At 39.1% G+C, this 13,398-nt stretch overlaps 1 protein-coding gene across 2 annotated transcripts in view; it reads left to right on the top strand.

Annotated features, from left to right (window-relative positions):
- LOC144520301 (chemokine-like protein TAFA-2) overlaps positions 1-11,403 on the top strand; it is a 91,756-nt gene extending 80,353 nt beyond the window's left edge. For both annotated transcript variants that reach the window (XM_078253968.1, XM_078253967.1), the window contains exons 4-5: positions 5,877-6,001; positions 10,494-11,403. In XM_078253968.1, coding sequence (XP_078110094.1) covers positions 5,877-6,001; positions 10,494-10,505 — 137 coding nt within the window. In that variant the 3' untranslated portion in view covers positions 10,506-11,403. The remainder of the gene's footprint in view (positions 1-5,876; positions 6,002-10,493) is intronic.
- The last annotated feature ends 1,995 nt before the right edge of the window (positions 11,404-13,398 follow it).

The raw sequence follows: 13,398 nt of genomic DNA, 5'->3' as shown, positions 1-13,398 counted from the left end.
CAATAAAAGCCTTGTTTCTGCCGAAATTCTTTTAGAGCTCCCTCAAAGAGCAGAGCATTTTCTGCCAAATCTTACAGTACAACCATTTGCTTTAAATGGTCAATTCCCTCACACAAGTGTCTCTGACTGAAAAATAATTAATATTCTCTGACCCGTCCTGACGCAGTAATCCTCTCACATGTGGCACTCAAAAACAAGTGTTATTTTGTGATCCAGAGTGAAATATTTCATTGCATTATACTGCATACATCTGTACATTTTAAACATGTGTTCTGGTGTGTGCTACCCCCTTCTGAAAGTTGATATTAAAAATCATATATGACTGAAGTAAACTTTGATTTGACAGTGAAAACATATGATGGCAATGCTCTCTTGGCAGTGTTCTTGTAGCCTCTGAACAGAAGCGCATGGAATAAAACCAGATTCTCTAACTGTCTCTGCTTTCCTGTTGTTTCCTGCTTTGTCAATTATATTTCTGTGATGAGTTCAGAGGAATTACAAAGATGATGGATGGTATGTGGGGATATTGCGCACACAAGCAATCAAAAAATAATGACATGCCTACTCCGGCTATTATACAGATAAATGGTAAAGGTAAAAGAAGCAGAAATCTAAACTATTCTGAACACTAAAACTAACATAGTGCTTCACAACCAAGCAAATAAATCAAATGACACACAATTGAATATAACAAAATCCAATATAACATAATGGCTTCTTAAATGAGAGGCAGAATATGGTAAATGCTCCATGAGGAGGAATTCAGGTGTTCCTGCTATTATATTGAGCACTTTAGTCAATGCCATGTAAACATAAAGGGACTCCCAACATGAATCATTCTAACAAATATTATAATCTGCAGAAAGTGTTATCTTTCTGGAGCTGCTTTGTTGACATTGAATGAAATGTTGATTCTTTAGACCCAAATGTTGATCTGGGCTTTTACACATAAATGAGCTTTGTTTCGCAGTAGCACTGACAATTCCAGGCTAGAAAATGTACCCATATACCCGGAAAATCCCCCTGGCTACCGTTCCTGTGTCCACAAAATCAGTAGTTTGCACCACCTGCAGCTATGAAGATTGGCACTTGATGAAATCACAGACTGTAGTCCCTGCGGCTCTGTTGTTTCTTGCCTTTGCAGTTCATGTTAAAACTGTAAATCTATAAACAGGTATATAAAGTGAACAAATGAGGAAGTACAACTTTAACTACATAGATTTTTAGAATTCACAGTTGAATTACATAAGCACGACACGTTCCTCACCAGCTGAACGAACACAGTAACCGTGTGTGTGAGCACTATTGATTGCCAAAGATCAACAACAATTTTGACTCTAATTCATTCAAAACACTTTATTTGTCTCCAGGTGGCAATTTGCAGAGACACGTATAGTAGTACAGTAAGAATATAATATAGGAAAAACGTGAAAAGAAAAAATCTTTTGGTTGTGATTTATTATGTTTTTATTTAGCATGTATTATTATTATCAGTGGTATAAGAAGTATTCAAATAATTTACTATAGTACAAGTAGTGATTCCATCATATAGAAATAGTCTTTTACAAGTAAAAGTTTGTAACTTTTATATATAAAAAAACTCGTCATATTTGCTCACTGACTAACAGCAAAGCAAAGGACATTTATGGTCTTGATATTGCTTTCTTAAAAACTCATAAAGAATCTTTGTGTCATGAGCCAGGGGATTTGAGGACCCAAAAGCAGAGATCAGGCGGAGGTTTCGTGGCTTGACGATTTATTAACAGAAAAACCCGAGCAAATACAAATAAGGATCCAAAAATGCCAAAAATGCAAAACAAACTACACAAGGGGTACAAACTGAGGCAGGCAAAAACTATGTCCAGAATGAATGTCAAACAAAAGAACAGGATATCAAAAAAGCGGGAACACAGAGAGCACAGGGACGATACAGCACACAGACTGAAACACACTAACAGACACAAAACGATCTGACAAGAGACAAGGGAAACACAAGGACTAAATACACTGGGTAATGAGGTAACAAGGGGCAGGTGACACAGCAGGTGAAACACATTAAGAGAGGCAGGGTAATCAACAAAGGCGGGAAAACACAGGAAGTAAAACTGGACAAGACGAGACAGAAAACCAGACTATCAAAATAAAACAGGAAACAGAAATACACACACAACAGGGAACAGAAAAATACACAACGGAATATACACAGGCCACAGAAACAATATACAAACAGGAAACATATAAAATTATAATAACAGGCAACAGAAATGTAAACCACCCCAACCAAAATGTCCATAACCACCTCCCCTTTAACTAAAATATTAAATAAATCTATTAATGAAAGCACCTTTCCCAGTGTCTTAAAGCTTGCTATTGTAACCCCGGTGTATAAATCTGGTGACAAACAAGAGGTTAGCAATTATCGACCTATTAGCATCCTTCTGGTCATCTCAAAGATCATTGAAAAGGTTGTAGCAGAACAACTAATTGCTCACCTTGACTCTAAGGCCTTTTTACACCCTATGCAATTTGGATTCAGGAAAAAACACTCAACTGAAACAGCGTGTTGCTACTTCCTTGAGGAAATTAAAACAAACTTAGATCAAGGTGGAGTGGTGGGAGCAGTTTTTCTTGATTTAAGCAAGGCTTTTGATACGGTTAATCATGAAATACTATTAAGCAAATTGGCAAACTACAATCTTTCAATAAACACAAAACTGGTTCAAATCTTACCTGAGTGGACGACATCAGTGCGTGCAGGTGAACAATACATTATGCCCATTGAAAAGATGCACTATGGGGGGCCCGCAAGGGTCAATCTTAGGGCTGCTGCTTTTTAGTATATATATATATATATATATGACCTTCCACTCGTATGTAATGATATTGATTTAATAATGTATGCAGATGATACTGTGCTGTACACTCATGGGAAGAATGCTACAGAGGTTGCTTTAAAATTAACAAATGTAATGCATAAGGTTGTTGAATGGCTACACAACGCATGTCTCACTTTGAATATTGAAAATACGGTAACCGTGTCTTTTTTAAAATAGATGCAAAATTACAGAATGTCCTGAGGTCTTAGTAAATGGGCATAACATTTAAAATGTGGATGAATTCAAATATTTGGGTTTTACCCTGGACCCAACTCTTAGTTTTAGGAAGGGGGGACGATTTTATTGTAAATTAAGTGTGACTGTGGTTGTAAAATTTTATATTTTGATGTTTTGTATTTCACTTGCGTGGAATTTTTATTGTTTTACTGACCTGCCAAGGGACTATGGGCGGAAAATAACACTTGTGCTACAACCCGGTACAATGCATCTCTCCTTGTTCTTATACAAGGTTAATGTTAATTTGTGCATTGTCCCTGTTTAAATAAAATAAATTCTAAAATTCTAAAATGAGAACGTTTGTGACCCAGCCGGTGGGCAGTGCTTGGTTTTGGCTTGATTGTTTTTAATCTGGATCCACAACAGTTCATTTACCGGATAGTTCCAGCGCCGCCAGAAGTTCCGCCGGATGTCCCGCCGGATGTCCCTCACTTTCCGCTTTCTTTGTGTTTACTTTAAACTCCGGTCGCATCGAGGAACATTAACTGGAAACTCTGAGCAACGTTACATGCTGAAAATGGCAAGTTTTAAGGAAAATTTGGATCGTGCAACAAGGCAGGCCTGCCTGGTTCGTTTGGGGAACGATTGTAAAGATTTACAAAGAATATATTTACGGCATTTACTCTCTAACTGGGACGTTTTGGGACCGATTGGCAGGGATTTGCTATGGACGAAATACACACGGCGATACACTGGTAAGAGCAAATGACATTTAACCATGTATCCAGTCAATTTATATAGCTCATGTTACTGTATTAAACTTCATTTAATATTGTATGTGGCGTTTTCTTTTGCAGGGTGCAAATGTTCCACCAAAACAAGTTCCTTCATGAGACCATTTTGCAGAGCCACCGTTGCTGCGTCCAGAGTCTAGCGCCGCCCAAGATGATTGTGATTGGTTTAAAGAAATGCCAACAACCCAGAGTGTTTTTTTTCTCCTATCCCACAATGTACTGTATGTGTGGTGTACTGTAGCCAGACCGTTCTCCACAGTGCTGTCTGGCAATGCTAGACTAGCATGGAAGTATTTAAGTTGGAGTGGCATCTATTTAAATACTTTCATGCTAAACATGTAATTACTTGGTAACTGACTGTGGCAAATATACTAACAGATAAAGAAAGAGTATTCATAAGAACATTATTCATATATTCACACATTCAGTCAGTCCACTTTTACTGTGGTGAGTGTTCTCTTTTGTTACAATTTTCTTTGTAATGATATTTATTTATCTTGTTCTTGGTGTATCTGGTCTTTCTAAGCCCTTTTTTATTTTGTGTTTGCTAAAGGTACTTCAACAATTCATTTATTTCTGATTTGACGTGTTGTGAACAAACCTACTCTGAACCCTAAAAGATCACAAAATATCCCAGGTATCTTACGCATATCTTCCCTCCAGTTTTGTCCTTTCTTCCTACATGAATTGAAAATGTAAATGATCCCTTATGTGCTGAATGAATTCATATGATTGTAGTGCCTGCATACAGTTATAATCTGCATTTTTGAAATGCTGCATAACCTGTTACATATGGAAAATGTTTCAAGAATTATCTTGATATTGATGTTTAACAATATTAAGTATTCAAAATCATATTTTAAACTGCCATATATTAAAACTCATGTTTGCCTTACTGTGTCAAATGTTTTTTTAGTCACAGGGAAGCATTCTGGAAATCTAAATGGAAGACACTAGTAAAGAGAAGAGAACAATGGGAAAGTTATGGATGTTAACCACCGATTGACTCTCAAAAAATGTATTCGATACATACAATTGTACAGAACAATGTAGTGAAATTCAATCTCTGCATTTAACCCATCCTAAGCATTAGGAGCAGTGGACAGCCACATACAGCGACACAATGGACTGTACATAAGGAAACCGGAAACAACCTCAGACACAAGGCAAGATAGCTGAAAATATTTTGTGAAAAAAGCACGGTGTACTAGAGCAGAATTGTGCTTTAATTGTGATGCACTTGAATTGAAGCTCACACTGTTCTGCACATTGCTTGTGCATCCTCAAATGTACACATCTTTTTTAGTTTGTGCCAGGTTCTGTGAGGTCATCATAATCATGTGGTTAGTTAAACTACATTTATTTTAGGAAGTGTGTTTGCATTCACCTGTTTTCATGCACATTTTTCAATAAAGTTCATAAAAAAAAAAACTGCGTGGAAATGCCGGAAATTTGAAAAGAAAAAACGATGAAAATATTGCAAAAAAAAGTTGGTTACACTTGGCTGAGGTGGTAAAGTTAGTGTATTGATAAAAGCAAAATGTGACAATGTGCAATGGAAACAGACTGGGCGAATAAATCATGGCGTATATGAAGCAGGTGCTGAAGCTTCTGCTTTAGGAGACGAAAAAGTGTAGCAGATGAAAACAGAAATACCATATTTCATGATGTTTTCCACATTGTTTTCATTTATTTGAGGTTTGACTTTTAATTACATCATCTCATTGCGCGCTCTTCTTCTGCGATGGTTTCATGGCACCCAACTGAAGAATAAGTGCTACCAACTGTTTATCTTGATGTGCCCAGCTCCTAATATTCTCATAACGGTCATGGATGGAAATGCACATTTATTCACATTTTCTTTGGCAGATTCTATAAAAAAATCATTACAAATTTGAATGGAAATGAAAATACCCAAATACATGGTCTGGAGACACATTACGGCACTAAATAAAAACACACCTACAAACATTGAATCATGTCTTTACCAAACTAAATATTTTCCGCCCTCTACTCTCTTCCCTCCCAGCCTCCATTGTAGCCCAGAAGTGGTGGTGTCAGATGCAGCCGTGTATGGATGGTGAGGAGTGTAAGGTTCTCCCAGACCTCACAGGATGGAGCTGCAGCACAGGCAACAAAGTCAAGACCACAAAGGTTGGTGTTCACACAATCTCTCTCTCTCTCTGTAATATCTCTATTTCCCTCTCTCTCTCACACACACACACAAACCCTCTCTCTCTCATCCACATGCATGCACACACACACACACACACACACACACACACACACACACACACACACACACACACACACACACACACACAAACTAAGACCCACCACCGACTGACCCACTTCCACCTCCGTCATGTTATATCTCTATCCTCTCTCTTTCTCCATTTTTTTCATTTGTCTCTGTGCCCTACTCCTTTCTCTTTTTCCCGCTATATCATTCTTTTTCTTACCCAATTTCTCTCTCTTTACTTTCTCTTTCCGCCCATCTTGAATCTAACATCAAACAGTCTCTGAAGAAAAACAAGGCCAACAGGAACAAGGCAAATCCCCCCCCCCCCTTCACTACCACTTGCCCTGCCTCTGACTGGCATGCCATCTGACTGGATGCAAAAGCTTTATGCTATGGCTCACCCATAATACAGTATGTGCGGTTTGTGAATGTTTTTTTGTTTTTCTTTATGTGCGTGTGTGGGTGTGGATGTATATTATATTTGGCACCTGTTAGCTTTCCTTCAGTGGCATGGCCTGAGCAGACTCTTAGCTGTCTGTCATAGGAGAGAATTTGTGTGAGACTCACCTCTTGTCACTGTATGCTTCTGTTTCTAACCTCCATCCTTCTCTCTGCATTCTCATCTTCCATTATTCATGGCTGGGTGCAGACCTTTGTTTTCTGCCTAAATAATTGATTGAAGGCGTGGTCAAAGGAGGGAGAGTGCATCTCCTTGGGAAAAAGAGGGATAAGTAAAGCTTAAGACACAAGTGGGCTCTTCTCTCTTTTCCACTCTCTCTTTCGTTAAAACACTCTGACACTGTCTCCTATACACCTAGCTGATTAAGAATTCCATCCCTACTTTGTCCGCTGCTCACCTCTCACCTAGCAACGTGGATCTCAGCCCCTCAAGTTAGACTCTTTCCTTCTCAACAGCCCTTCCTCTTATTCTCACCCTGAAGTTTTCTGCTGTGCTGGCGCTCTGATTTGTGTTAAGCTGTTCATAAGTGTTACTGGACTTTTCAAGTTCACTGCTCGCATCACAGCAAGATAAAGAGACAAGGAGATGGAAATAGAAAATGACAGAGTAGTATTGGAATATGTATCGGGCATAATTAAAGAGAGAGACGCACAACGGTTGCTCAGATATGAAGATGATGTAATTTCTCAATATGTGAGTGCCATTCAGAAGTATAGATAGATAGATAGATAGATAGATAGAGATAGAGAGTTGATTCATATATCTGATCTCATGCATTTAGTTTTATCAAACCCAAAGAGCGTATTTATAATTTCCTTAACAAGATGAAAGCAAACTAGTTTCAGCCATGCATCGCTTTATCATTGACTCTGTCGTAGTTTGAAAGAGCACAAATATCAGCTGTCTCTTGCATTCAGGTCTTTGATCAATGATCTGTGTGTGTGTGTGTGTGTGTGTGTGTGTGTGTGTGTGTGTGTGTGTGTGTGTGTGTGTGTGTGTGTGTGTGTGCATGTACACTATGTGTGTTAGCTGATGTGTTTGCATGATGATGAAAAGAGAATGGAAAGATTTTTCCTGTTTGAGGTCAAGATGCGCAGGCATCCAGATCAATAGCATCGAACATTCTCTTATAGTCCAATTAAGACCCACTCGTAAATTGAAATTGACGATGGAGAGAGGGAGCAGCAAAAAGAAAGAAAGAGGCAGGGGGAGATGGATGAGAAAGAAAAAAATAACAAGTGGAAAGTGGAGAGGAAAGGTTGAAGCCAGAGGTGATAGGTAGATAAAAGAATAAAGAAAACACTTGAAAACAAGAATATTGGAACCGGTCAGCTGGTCAGGGTACACAAAGCAGGCAAGAACACAAAAGAAGGTTTGGCACTCTTCATCCTTCCCTCCATCCATCCCTGGCTGGGAGCAGAGAAAAGGAGGAGAGGAGGAGGGCAGAGGGAGGAGAGAGGGAGGGGATGGAAGACAGCTAGATCAATGCCAAATAATATCATATGGATGAGCAGACAGACACGGCCGGTCTGCCAAGCCAGTGAGCTGTCATACACTGCTAGGCAAGTGTGTGTGTGTGTGTGTGTGTGTGTGTGTGTGTGTGTGTGTGTGTGTGTGTGTGTGTGCATTTGCGTACAGTATATGCACATGCAACCATTTACACACATTAACAAACAAATGACAAGGTGTATGTTATACTTTTAAGCTTACATCAACACTAAACCGAGGTGGCAGTCTGTAAGCACCATTAACCTCTTAATACCAAATACACATGCCGCGTTTCTAACCGCCTGGAAACTGGGAGCGGAGGTAAAGTGGGGGCAGAGTTAGGTTGTGCCTGACGTTGCTAAGCGACCATAACCATCTCCATCTTAACCTAAAATAGCATAGCCTACCAGAGATCCAGAGTTCAGAGCTGCTCTTCTAGGCCCTGTTTTTTAAGTGTATATTAAAATATTGTCTGTGGGACAGATCGTAAAGCTCTGGGTAGCCCTGCACTGTGATATTTACGGAAGAAAAATATCTGCCGTGAATGAAAGATATCTGTCGGCTGTGATTTATTATTCCTCATCACATGACATGCAGTGAGTGTTGTTGCGTTTCAAAAGTATGTTTATCTCAGGGCGCAGCCGTCCCGTCCTGAAAAACAGAGCCGCTCTTGCTTTTGAGCATGCCTTTTGCACATCTACAATAACAACAATGGATTTGAGGGCGCAAAAAACGTGGCATGTGTGGCTGAGAATGATGACGTTGAGGTTGTGCGCTAGTTTGAGTTCTAGTTCCGTAATTGCGCCAGAGAAAGATGCGAGCGAAGCCATTCGGTCCGTTGTTGCAAAGCTGCCGAATATCCAGAAGTTAAAGCCCGAGCAAGAACAATCTTTGCTGAGTTTTGTTGGTGGCCATGATGTTGTGGCCCTCCTCCCCACGGGGTTTGGGAAAAGTTTGATTTTCCAGCTCGCTCCGTTAATGGTGAAAGAGTTGGCTAAGGCGAACGCTAGCGATGCTAAGCCGACGTCACGACCAAACGTAAGCGGTTATGGCAGATCCAGAGTGGCTCTGGGCAGATCCAATAGTTTTAAACTTCAACAGAGTACCTGCCTTCAAGGAAGTTAACACTTGTCAATGGAGAGTGGCCAGAATCTCTGTACAAATGAAATGTACGAGAGTCTGGTAGGACCAGGCTAGTGAATCAACACCTACGTAAAGTAATTTGATGCAGCTTTTAGATTATCAAATAACAAGAAAAACCAAATCAAGATCAAACAATTTAAATAGCATGAGTCATAACAAGTGTGTATAATGTAGTAAGGGGAAATCTGCCTTGTGGCCATCTGAGCAGCCACTAGTGTAGACAGTTAAAGCATGTTGAATAAGAAATAGAAAATGTGACACTTGTGGGCCTGAAAAAACCCATAGAGATGACACTTAACACGTAAATTGAGATCTAACTACCTAAATTAACTTTCTAATTGGGCACAGAAACTGTCACATACAGGCATATTTAAACAGGCAAGGGGATGAACACCTGAAGGGAATTTGAAGCACCTTAAGGCAGAGCAGGCACAGAGATGCAGCGGTGCACGTGTATATTGAACTGGCATGACAACAAACGCCTGCAGACTGTTTGATCAGGCACAGGAGTAGATGCCTGAGGGCAATGGGATTCAGCCCAAGAAGGGTGGCCTGGAGCCATCGAGAGCAGATACAGTATAACAGTTTCAGCTGCCAGCCTGGAGGAAACGCTCCTCTGAGCTCTCTCAGTGATGACTGGCCTTCACACTTTGTTAGCTGGCACCTGGGTCGAACAAAAGACAGACTCCCTCAAGAGGAACTACAGAGGGGACAGCATGTGTTGGGGCTAAGAGGAGAAGCCACTGGGAAACACAATAAGAAAGAATGACATGCAGGACAACAGAAGAATAGACTTATGGAGTCTGGTCTATTACACGTCCAAGCACTGGCAGTTATTCAGCAATTTGTGTCTGTTTGGTCATTGGCTTGTTGAAAATGTCTCTAATAGATGAAATAAACCAAAAGTGAGTGCATGAGCAGAGAAAATGGAAAGATGGATAGACGAGATAAAGAGACCATGTGATTAGAGCAGCATCTCGACAAACAGACAAAATGACATGGCAGTGGCCCAGGCGCTGAGAGTGAGGCATTGTGGGCCGACTGCCATAATTCAAACTGTGTCTTGTTTAGTTTCTTGCCAGGAGAGAGACTGTGCTCGCCACGTTGTCGGTGCTCCACCAACAAGAATCACTTCCCATTATTTCCAAATAGCGGACTGTGCAGCAAGGCACTGCATCATTTCAAACCTTCAGTTGACATGTCTTTCCAGAATTGGCTTCGAACTATGTCCTGTGACCTTTACTGTTTCAGGTTTCATTCTTACTTTTTTAGGAACTATTTCAGTGACCCACTTTCTTTTCTCCCTGTTTCAGGTGACTCGATAGTCCTGCCCGTCTCAAGAAGAGCAGAAATGATGGTGGAGTTACTTACACAGCACAATGGACCTATGGTGAGGAAACACACTCAGACGGACTTCTATGAGGAACTAGTAATTGTTTCCTTTTCCTGAGGATATCCAAGATGTGGAGGCTGAAGAGACAGGACTCTAATACCGTCTTCCATCACCTTAAACACAACTGAGTGTCCTTGATTCGTTAGAAGTCTGCATCACCCACAATCCTTTACTGCTACTACAAACAACAACTTCAAAAAAAATGAACTATGACCTAAAAAGCGCTTGATTAGATGACAAAAAAACTTTCTTTACAACAATCTGTAGTCTTCATCTCTCTTCTATGGCTTGGTTGTGTTCCATACGCATACTGGAAATAAAGGGGATCTGGATTTTAGACAGCTATCCTGCATTACAAACATCACTACAAAAAAAAGGGTGGGGAGTGGATCCAGAATGGCTGTCTCATGTGGTTTGGACAACACATTTAAAATGAACTGTGCCACATATGACACACTTGATGCTGTCAAAATATTTCTCAGATCTGAATCCGAACCTTTTCTTTTTTCAGATTTCACCTCCATAAGAATATTTTACTTTGAATAGTTTGTGGCTTACCACATGCCATTTTTTAAAATGGGGAGACAGTTTGTCAGTCTTCTTTTTTCTTTTGTTTTTTGACAATGGACAAAATCATTTCAGGGGTGAGGTTAGACTAATACCAAGTAGATGTTATGGTATATTGAAACATGTAAACGTGTAAAAAATAGCCCGTGGAATCAACGGGGCTAAAAATAAATTGACGCTGTAATGGTTTTAATATCTGTGTTTTTAAACGCCTGTTAACCGCTATTGAGTACATGTGTCAGTATTATATGAAATGAATAAAATATTTCAAAAGAAAAGATGAATCTCTGCATTTTGATTCTGCCCTGCAATTAATTAATTAAGATTCAACCGAATTGAAGGGTCCAAAGAACTGTCACTGCATTGTTTCACAATGGATGCTTGGAGCTATCAGCATTATTGATAATTTTTATTATTTGATAACATGATGAATTTGTAACTACTGGCGTTATTGTGTTGGCTCCAAGAAATGTCATCAATAACTGGTAATTGCATTTCTGTTATTTTTTAAATTGAATTGTATTATCTTTATTTCCTGCTTCAAACAAACAGCTCTGAACACTGTCAACTGTTTCGTAATTGACAGAAAAAGCTCTAAATATAGAATACTGTTTTTCCTTGACTGTTTGCTGACCTCTGTGTAGTCAACAGTGGAGGGACTATTACAGGAGACACCTGTAGGCTACATTTGGCTGGAGTTTTCACCACAGAAATCCCAAGCAGGTGAGGAAGGAAAAGGATATTTGTATGCAGCACATTTAAGCCAGGACTCAGAAAACACTGGGCTGGTAAACAAGATTTAGTGCAGATGTTGTGGCTCTATTTTTGGCATTTGTGGTGCTCAGGTAAGTTTCTTTTAAAATATTGATTGTGAAATTAACATTATACTATATATATATATATATACATTATACTGTTACAGTCGAAGCTTTAGGCTGGCGTGTTAATGTTAAACAGCTGTTGGCATTACTAGGTTAACGTGTCTGCCATCTGTATTTCTTGTTCTGTGGTGGACTGACTTTGTTATTTAGGTGGCATATAACAGGTGACAGTGTTTCTGTTTGTTTCTTCTTCCAGAAAAGTCAAAATAAACCATTTTTAGTTACTTTTATTAATATGTTATGTTTTGTGTATGTTTAGATGCTTCACCTGTATACTCAAGCCCATATTAACAATTCAATTCAATTCAATTCAGTTTATTTATGAAAGGGGACAGTGCAAATTAATAAAACGCATGTTTTGACAAAATTTGCCAAAAGGCTATTTTTCATCTGTAGTACCCTGCCCTCGATGTTAAAAAAAGGCTTTTTAAAATACAGAAAAACAAAAAGGAAGAGAACACAAGCAAAACAAAACTTAGCATAAAACATCACAGAAGCAGAAAGATTAACAACAAATCAAAGCACAATGCAGAACTTAGCACAAGACAGCACAGAAGCAGAAAGCTGTACAACAAAGCAAAGCAACAGAGTATAGGGTAAAACGATTAGACCAGACACAGCTGTTAAGAACAATAACAGCAGTAGTAAACTAGGAGGAATCAATAAGTAAAATGAATACAGTATATGTTGACAGCAGCTGATTAAAGCCAGGTATATATATAGTATTGAGGTATACGTCAGGCCGATAAGATATTTTGAGGTAATTTATAAAGTGTTGGCATCACATAACAGTTTCTCCCATGACAGTGATTAGCAGAGGTGGTAAGCCTTATTATATCTAATAAAATGTAATAATTTCAACGTTGATGTTGGCACTCTTATTTTAGGCAAAGCAGGGCGCCTTCCACTGTAAAAGTGCAAATCAAAAGTCAAAATCCTTTAATAATCAAATTTTAGAAATCCTTTACAAAAGTGTTTATGCTATTTGTTTATGTAAATCTTCAATTTATTTTTATATTTTATTTTGAGTGATTTTTTACACTTTCAAATATTGATACTGTATCTGCCTAAAAAATCCAGCATTGATGAGTTTGGAATGCAAACCTTTGTATAGACTGAATAAAAAAGAACATGTTACTTGTAGCTGTAACACGGGCCTAAGACAACCTCATGGTTCTGCAACTTTGTCATATTACATCAAATAAATATGGCTCCATGTCAGAGGAAATCTCTTCACATCCACTTCAACTGGAACAAGTAGCGATGCACAGAAACCTGATGCAAATGCTAAGACTGTACCACAGCTCTCAGTCACTGACAACAGAACGATGGATCAACATCAAATGATCACAGGAACATGCCTACCAAGAAGTACTG

This window comes from Sander vitreus, chromosome 7, assembly GCF_031162955.1.
Source record: "Sander vitreus isolate 19-12246 chromosome 7, sanVit1, whole genome shotgun sequence".
Lineage (NCBI taxonomy): Eukaryota > Metazoa > Chordata > Actinopteri > Perciformes > Percidae > Sander > Sander vitreus.
Note: the sequence above shows the minus strand (reverse complement) of the source record. Positions and strands in the feature narration are given on the sequence as shown.